At 36.9% G+C, this 9,879-nt stretch overlaps 1 protein-coding gene across 2 annotated transcripts in view; it reads right to left on the minus strand.

Moving 5' to 3' along the window:
* Nucleotides 1–4,019, minus strand: part of LOC105033719 (inactive protein kinase SELMODRAFT_444075) — a 9,280-nt gene extending 5,261 nt beyond the window's left edge. For both annotated transcript variants that reach the window (XM_010908620.4, XM_019846754.3), the window contains exons 1-3: nt 3,616–4,019; nt 3,353–3,492; nt 2,902–3,026 (exon numbers count right to left, since the gene is read on the minus strand). In XM_010908620.4, the coding sequence (XP_010906922.2) occupies nt 2,902–3,026; nt 3,353–3,492; nt 3,616–4,012 (662 nt within the window). In that variant the 5' untranslated portion in view covers nt 4,013–4,019. The remainder of the gene's footprint in view (nt 1–2,901; nt 3,027–3,352; nt 3,493–3,615) is intronic.
* Between the last annotated feature and the right edge of the window lie 5,860 nt (nt 4,020–9,879).

Below are 9,879 nucleotides of genomic sequence, written 5' to 3' on the forward strand. Positions count from 1 at the left end.
CAATTGTGGGCCGCCAACTCGCTCTGCGGAACCAGGGAAGGGCGACAAGGCCCCGATGTGAATAGGGAGATAATTCGTCCGCAAGCTAGGGAGGCCGAACGAAGCGCGCTATCATCATGTCATGTGGGCAGCATCCACTGGACATAATGTATTGTGTGTCATAGCTGTGCGAAGGGAGCGGGGACCGCCGGACCTGCCCACCTTATCTAATTATATATGATGGACAGATGGACGGATGGATAGCCCATGCGACCTGCTCAGTCGCACATAGATTGGCATTGACTTGCGATGATTTGCATGTGCGACAGCTGGATGGTAGCTGATTGCAACAGTATCTGCCGTTTCAAACCGTTTCAAAACCTTTGGATTCAACAACAAGGCATCTTTACCAAAAAAAAAAAAAAAAAAACAACCAGGCATCGCTATTGGTTGCCACGTCTAACTGTCCACCGCCCATTCCCAACTCCTCGTTCCCTTTCAAAACACAATTTCAAAGTTATCTCTCTCTTTTTTTTTTTAATTATTATTTTAGAGAAAAAAAAAGGCAAAATAATTTTCATTAAAGCCTCACTTTAATGTGGATTGTAGTGAGTGTGAGAAGTTATCACAATTAAAAGCTGAAGTTTTCGGGCAATCAAAAGGTTCGTAGGTGCCGTGCGTGTGGTAAGTGGTTTGGTGGTGCCATGAAGTTTGTTCGTGCCATCTTAGGAGGTAGGCCATGATTAACCGCATATCCTCTCCAACGCTGGCTGCAAGAATTTCCTGTAGCATAAATCCCTTGGCTAACAAGAGACTGCCACATGACTTGCATCGCATGGAGCATGAAGGAGAGAGAGTCTATGGATTTTTGAATAGCCAAACAACAAGTTCGATCTTTTCATGCCCCACGTCTCCTAAATGCTCATTCGCTCTAATGTTCTATCCCGCATAAGAAAATAAACAATTAAATGTTATATAGATCGTAATATTATTAGAAAGAAAGAAAGGAATAAGAAAAAAAGTCAAATGAGTTCGATCTTTTCCTTTTGGGGGGTAAAGAAACAAGTTCGATCCTTTAATGCCCCACGTCTCCTAAATGGCTCACTCGCTCTCTTGTTTTATTCCGCATAAAAAAACAAACACCTAATAAATGTTATATAGATTGTAATATTATAAGAGAGAAAGGAAGAAGAAGAAAAGTCAACAATTGAAGAGTTGCAACCCTTTGAAAAGATGGACTTCAATTGAAAAGGTGCATTTGCATATTTTTTTTTAAAAAAAAAGTTTAAATAAAATTTTCTTCCTCCTTTTCTTCTCCATACCATTCTATAATTCTCTCTTATTCTTAAATTTGATGAGCTCCCATGGAACTTCTTCATTTAGTTTCTAAACAGTTTTCTTTTGAGTTTTTGGAAGTTTCTTCAAAATTGGGATCTACAAAATTCCATAAAGGTTCATTTTATTCTGAATCTGATTTGCCAAGGAGCTATTGTCCATCTTAATCGAGCACACCACGAGAACTTGCCAAAGATCCAGCATAATTCTCTTTGGCACATCATAGGACTTGCGCTATCTTATGACTCTTTCACTATGCACTATCAACGTCAAACCCTTGCTTGGCTTCCTATTGTTGAGCACCGATGTTCATCAGTTCTTGTAATTCTTTGGTCGTAGCTCCCGTCCATTCAGTTCTTCCTTGGTTTATATGTGTTCATGTGAGGTTAGGGAGGCTATTATAGGAGAAAGATCAAGATGAGAGGGATCCACTCGACTCACAAATTTAATCGATTTAAGCGTAAGTTCTCGTCTAACACACTAATTAGTTTTGAGAACTCGAGTTACTCTCCGTGCCCGGATTAGGCACTACTATATATATAGTTTATGCGGCGAGCAAGCAAAACATTTTCACAAGAGAGGCTAAAAGATGTTTATAACAGCCCTTTTCTTTGTTAATGGACTCTGAGGGGCTATGATAGAGAGACATGCTTCTTCCATCTTTTGATCTCATGATAAATTGCTGGAGAACCAATATGGAGGGGCAAAAAAAAAAAAAGTGATACCTGGTGTGACAGGTAAAGATTCCAGGAAAGATTGTCGGCCTGCTCCCATGGAGGAAGAGGAGACGGACATGTGCAGACCGGATCTTCTACGAGTTCCCTTCAGAATCCTGGGCGGGGGAACACGAGATAAAAAGACCACCGATCTGTGACTTCGTTCTGTAGTTTTATTATTAATTATTAGCGACGTGCAAGATAATAATGGGGCATAAAAAGATTTTGGCTCTTCAAAAATTGCCACTCTTATCGTTTGAGCTCCATGTGCCGCAAGCGACGTGGCGGTTTTTTATTTGCTGCGTGATGGGGGTTGCAGGAAATCAGAGATTCTGCAGCCCATTTACAAAGGGTAGAATCTTGCCATTCATAAACCATAAACAGGTAATCGAACCATGATTAAGAGATCGAAAAACAGGAGCCAGGACAACCATGTAAGGTAAGATAGAATATTACGATGGAAGATTAGGCATAGCCAAGGTGAATGAAGTCAGCTCTCCTTGCAGGAATATTGCTGCAGTAACTTCCATCCAAATGCGCTGCCGCACATGGCTTATCTATCTAGTTTCCCCTTTTTTTCTTTTTGAGAAAGATCTATCTTCTTCTTCTTCTTTCTTTTTTTCCTGGGCACATGATCTATCTAGTTTCCTGTAGCACGGTACAGATGCTTTGTGGCGAGTGCCAGGGCAAGAGATGATGATGCAGCAATTTAGCGATGCCGCCTGCTGTTCCGGGTTTTCGGTGGAACGGCCAGTCTAGGTGCTTTCGGTGTGTGTGCCAAGGCTGGATGAGAACCGGGAAGCACGTGGAACAGCAGCCCGGCCAGTAACAAGATTGAATGGTATATCAAATGAAAGTAGAAGAATATTACTTGTCAAGCACGATCCAGTTGGCACCAACACTCTTTGATTCCGTGGCCACCACGCCCTCGCCGGCGCTGCTGGAAGCCGCGCCACTGCTCGACTCCGAGCCTACGACCTTTATCCTCACAGCTATCTGCCATCATCAACGCCGCCACGACCATCGCTCCCATCATCACATAAAGAGACCAAAAAGAGACATCAGAAGTAATAAAAAATATTTATGTTAAAAGGAGAAGAAAAAAAAAGAAATACAGGAAAGCCTGATGACGGTCACGGAGTGAAACGTTTCCAAAAGTTCAGAACTTTTCTACAGAGATATTCAATAATACACCCTTCCCACTTCCAGAAGAGCAGAGGTGTTTTATCGCGGCGGCAATTCAGTCGTCGTCGTTGTTAATGAATTATGATTGGAAAAAGGGCAAACCGATCAGATGGATATATGCATGGATGGATGGGTACCTCGTTCCGGCCGTCGATCTGCAGCGCCATCTGGGAGCAGGCGGCGGAGATCTGGCACCTCTCGCGGTGGCGACGGCTCCCACTGCCCCCGCCGCCGCCGAACCTGGGGAAGCCCCATGGTAATAGCCTCCGCCGCCAGCCTCCAAGGAAAGAAGAACGGAGCCGAGTCAGAGAGGCCGAAAATGGAGTGGCTATCTAGTATCATCGGCGAGGGAGGGATGGAGGAACGGAAAAGGGATCGAACCGCCTTAATTATTACTTACCACCCCGGGGCCCGTGGTCGGACAGGACAGCAAGGAGCGTGACGAGATCTCCGGGGCGGACGACGTGGGTGAGGGCCCATTCCAGAGCCGTCTTGGAGATCTCCCGCTCCGCCCTCACCGCCACACCACCACATTCTCCGGCGACATGGGATCGATATGCCGCTGCCTGCCCGGACACTCGAGCTATCCAAGATATATCTTCTTTCTCTTTCGTCTTCACTTTCTTTCTTTGATACAAATTCTCGTCTCGTCGCCTCTCTCGAGCATGCGTTTCTTTGTCTCTTCCTCTTCCTATTCTCTCTATGGGAAGAGGCGGCGGCACATGAGTAAATGGGAAGCAAGCGCCTGATATGGGTAACGAGCTCTTTGTCACCGGAAGGTGTTGGGACCGGACCATCTATATATGTTGGTGCTGCTTCCCGCTGCCCGCTGTGGTTGGAGAAACTATAGCTCCTCATCCTACTGCATCGCCATGAAAATGAATGGCTGTGATTGCTTCTGCGATGATATTGTGTATCTTATAGGATATAATTTCTCGGCTGGATGGGCGTTAACCGAGATAAGTTCTATCGGGCTCATTATTTCTATTAATAATATGAATTTACATTCATTCTAAATAAGGTATAACTAAAGTTTGAATCAAACTTTTTTTTCCAAGTTTAAGGTTGAATTATGATTCAGCTAATTGGAAAGCGGGAATCTGATGTCTACCACATTCCCACTCTTCTCATCCAAAGTGAAGCCAAACAGTTAGGGTTATATTCCGAGACGGATTAACTTTTAATTCCAGTTTGATTTAAACTTAAATTCTAGTGAATTGATTTTCAACTTCTCAAATTAATTGACAGCCTACGTGGGGATATTGTTGCTATCGTCCATTTTTTTTTTTTTTTTAATTTTCGAATAAGTGCCCTTTTTACTTTTGAAGAGAAGAGTGAACGTGCTGTCACCAAGCCGCTTGGGCCTCCATCGCATGAAATATAAACACAAATAGTTAATTATTATATTAAAATATTTATTTGTTATCTATTTTTGAGTATTAGGTTGAGAGAAAAATTCAATTAACATTGGTGTAAGGGCAAAATTGAATTAGATCCTTAGTATCGATGCCTAAAATTTAAAAGCTTAACCAACCATATTAACTGACATTATTTTTAGTATTTTGTATAATACTAAATAATATAATTTATACATAGAGAGAGCTTGTAGAATAGGATCGGACTTCTCTTGCTTTTTGGTGACCTAGGAGCCCTTCCCCCACATGCAACCTCTTCTTCCTCCTTTTCTTTTTGTTTTTTTTTCTATTTAAAACCCTACTTAATAAGATGGACGGACAAACTGCTCCAGCTCTGCTCAGTGGAGATAGGCTCGATACTACAGTAGATTTGCAATACAAGAAACAATCGGAGGTTTGTTAGATGTGTCTGGTACGACCCTATGATACTTCAGTCCAGTAGAATTTTCAGTAGGACACGGGAGATATGAGAGAGAAAAATATTATGTTGGAGTTTCTTTCGTTATATCTAAGGATCCGCTACTTATAGAGATGAGTATGACAATTTTCATAATTAAGATCACGATATTATCGATGAGCAGTTGAGCCCTTTTCTTATTTGTTGATAAAAATGATGAAGATATATTTTATTTGGTGCATTGTAATTTGAACGTTTGTTTTATCTATTGGTTGGTTACAATATATCTTTCTAGGTAGATTGAGATCACATCTGATTATAACCATTTATTGATTATTCACAGATTTGATTGACTGTCAATTTCACTAGATAAGTATCATCATCTGATTCAATAAACTGCACTGTTGGACAAATATTTTAGGATGGCAAATCCAAGCTATATTTTTTCCCTTCTATCTTCTATCTTTTTTGCTATTTCTTATTGTAGGAGGATGGTATCTTTAGTCTCACGGTGAGTCAAAAAAATGTATGGCTTATATAGAATATGATCTTCTCTCTTTCACGAGGCACTTTTAGAAGGACAAAATCATGAGACCCCATGCCATGGGCCAAAAGTCGAAGCGAACAATACCTCACGTATATAGGAGTGAAGACTGATCCATTTGAGCCAAGAGTATCATTGACCGCAATATTGATGTTGTTTATAGAAAATATTTCTTATCCACGCATACATACTACCCCTTGACTAAGAGGGCTAATATTATAAAAGATAGTATCTTTAGTTTCAAATCGATTGTAAGTCAAAGAGAGTATGGTTTATATGAAATGAGATCTTCTCTTCCCCGTAAGACACCTTTTGAAGGACAAAACTATAAGACATGAGCTAAAGGTCAAGACAGATAATACTTCACATATGTAGAAGTGGAGATCAATCCATCCGAGCCACAGTATCCTTGATTGCAATACTGTTGCAGGCAAGGCCTCATGGCATAGTATGTGAGGGATTGTCCACTCTACCTTATGAGCCTTATAATTTTATCCTTCAAAAGATGCCTAATATGGGAAAGATGGTCCCTTCCTATATAAGGAGTCCTCCTGACTCATACTTAATATAAACTAATGATGCTTTTTCTTCTACACTACAACATAGTCCCCAATCAAGGGAGAGCTTACGTACAGATGAAAGATATCCTATTCCTTATTTCTATCATACCCCTTCAATAAAGGAGTTGTGTATGGACGAGAGATGTTCTTCTCCTTATTTTTATCACAGATTGGTGTATGAATGGGAGGAGCCCTACAGTTGTAGAGATGGTCCTCTATCTGGAGTACCACTGTTGTAGCCAAGGGCTCATGGCTCAGCACGTGAGGAATTATCCATTCTAGCCCATGAGTCTGATTATTTTATCCTTCAAAAAATGCCTCATATGGAAAGAATATTTTTTTTCTATATAAGTTAGAATATTTTTTAACTCACTGTCAATGAGACTAATGATGCCTTCCTTCTGCACCACAATATTATTTATTTTTTTTTTTAACGAGCTGTGCATGAGAGTCCTAACATACCAATGGCAAGTGTTTGGCTTTCTTGGTGAGAACACTAGAGCCAGCTCGCAGCTATTAAAAGAAAAACGATAAAATGATTACCTCACAGATGAAATTCTACTACTAGCATCTACGTAGACCAAATGCATCATGTCAGGTGGGAAGCTGTGATTCCATGGCTGCCGATTATATACACCAAGTTACCAAGCCAGTCAGCAGGAGCATTTCCTTCAAGAGAAATATGAGAAACTAAATAATTAATAGTGAAAATTCTCAAAAGGTTCTATATCCCAATAATGCAAGTGTACATGAGTCCATCGTGAGCGACAGGCCCATCTCACCACTGTTTGGAGTCACCTTCAATCCATATCCCTGCCGCTGGTGCTTAAACTGTAGCCTTCCTCGTGCCAATCCATGCTTCCATTAGCTCAATCATTGGTACATGTATCCCCACCAGGCTCAATACTCGTCACGATAGGATTTCCATAGCTGTATTTGTTATACAATCTGCATACTATTGCCAATGGCTTTGACTGACCCACCAAAATTGACTCGAGCCATCCCAGCTATAGGGTAGTCCAAGAACCTAATAAAGTCAACAAAAGCCCAAAGAAGGGCCGAGGATTAACTCTTGGGCGGACACAATCAGAATCTAATGAGAATGTAAAAGAAATTCTTGATGCATCGTATGTGGTGTAGCAAAATTGACATAGAGTGCACTACCCAATCACATTAGACTATATAGTATAATTAATAATAGAATAAATATTTAATGCCGTTTAGCTAAGGGTGACAATTAGATCAGGTTAGGTCGTATATAGATCGGATCAGAAAATCATCAATCTAAATCCGACCTATTTATTAAATAGATCAAAAATTTAAATCTGAATCTAACCTGTTTATTAAACAGATAATCCGAATCAACTCGTTTAACTATTTATTAAACAGATCAAATTAGATTAAACAGGTTAAATAGGTTAAACAGATCAGGTTAAATAGGTCAAAAATATGTTAAGTAGATTTTAAATAGGTTAAATTGATCTTAAATGGGTTAAACAGATTAAACAGGTCAAATTAAATAGATCAAAACTGCTTAAACAGGTTTTAGATAGATTAAACATGTTAAATGGGTTAAATAGATTATCTGACTCAATCCGATCTGAATATTAAACGGGTTAAATGGATTTAACAAGTCAGATATCTAAAATCCAAATCCGAACCAAATATTAAACGGATTAAATAGGTTAATCTATTTATGATCCAAATTCATTTAGCTTGAATCCAAATCTGTTTATGGTAGATCGAACATAGTTTGGATTGATGGGTCGGATCATATTTTGCCGGCCCTATGCTTAATTTTTTTTTTCAATTTTTTTTTCTGACGAAAATACTCTTTCCCTCCGTAGAATAAAGAAATAACAGTAGTATTACTTTTTGATACTTTGTATGACTTTTTGTGAATATATATGATATCTTGAATAATATATATGACTTTCTATATTATGACATCCTGAATAATATATATGACTTTTTGATATCTTATATGACTTTCGGTGAATATATATGACATCCTGAACAATATATATGAATTTTTATAATTATATATGATATTTTGAATAATATATATAATTTATATATCTTTATATGACATCATGAACAATATATATGGTTTCTTAATTCCTTATATGACTTCTTATGAATACATATGACATCCTGGACAATATATATGTATGACTTTTTGTCAATATATATGATATCCTGAATAATATATATAATTTTTTGTATCTTTATATGATATCCTATTGAATATTGTAACCAATAAAAAGTCATATATACAATTCAGGATGTTATATATATTCATAAAAAGTTATATATATTATTTAAAAAATTATATATAAAATATTAGAAAGTCATATAAGGCAAGAGAAAGTCATAATAAGTAACATGATATTATATAAAGATACAGAAAGTTATATATATTATTCAGAATATTATATATATTTATAAAAAATTATATATATATTATTTAAGATATCATATATATTGATAGGAAGTCATACAAGACATCTGAAAGCTATATATATTATTCAGAATGTCATATATATTTACAAAAGTATATATATATTATTCAGGATGTCACATATATCTATAGCTAGAAGTCATATAAGGTATCAGGAAGCTATATATATTGTTCAGAATATTATATCACTACAAAAAATTTGACTATTAGCGATGGCTAATTACTGTCACTAATAGTCATTTTACCGTCACTAATACTATTAGCGATGTCTTACCATCATTAATTGATGATTGAAAAATTTTAGTCACTAATTATCTTTATTAGCGATGGAACTTTTAACCATCGCTAATGAAGACTATTAGTGATGGTATTAGTGATGGTTAAGTTCTGTCATATTTATTTTTTTATTTTTAAATAAAATTTTTTAAAAAATTTAAAAATATTTAACGATGATTTTATTATTGCTAATATCGTCGCTAATAAGTATTAGAGATGGCTCAAACCATCGCTAATGCTGTCGGTGATATTTATTTTATTTTTTTAAAAAAATTATAATAATATTTTATTATTAACTATTGCTAATGCCATCGATAATATTTAATTTTATTTTTTTAAAAAAAATAATAATAATATTTTTAAAATTTATTTTTAATCACAATCAATTATGGTTCCTAACACCTGTTATAATTAAAATACAATGATAATATGATAATTATAAATAAAAAATTAATTATATTATATTAAAAATATAAGTTATATAATTTTACAAGCAGTATCAAAAAAATATAATATATCAAGATAAAAGAAAATCAGCCCAGATCCTCCTTGTCGTCCTCCTCCTCATCCTCTGCTCCTTTCCAGCAGCTGATGGATGAGAGCAGGATGTCCTAGCATTTGAAATAAAAAAATAAAATATTATTATTAATTTTTAATACGAAAGTGTATCTTTCAATATGGAGGAGTATCTTTCGATACACTCCTTCAATTTTTGAACAGATTATTTCTATATATTTCATTCGATGATACAGAACTATAGATACCTCCGACCTATCAATTGGATGGTTAGATTGAATTTTTAGCCCCTAGATCTCCTTTTCCAACTCAAGCTTAAATATATGAAGCTTCTAAATATGAAAACTTAAAACAAGTAAAAGAGTTTACTAATAGAATTACCTGATGTGATGGTTGGGACAACGAGCTCAGTTGATTGTGCAACTATGGATCTCAAAAATCTTCATGATCGTATCACGGACGGCATCTCGAAAGTTCTGAGGTCGCTGGCTCAAA

This window comes from Elaeis guineensis, chromosome 13, assembly GCF_000442705.2.
Source record: "Elaeis guineensis isolate ETL-2024a chromosome 13, EG11, whole genome shotgun sequence".
Classification (NCBI taxonomy): domain Eukaryota; kingdom Viridiplantae; phylum Streptophyta; class Magnoliopsida; order Arecales; family Arecaceae; genus Elaeis; species Elaeis guineensis.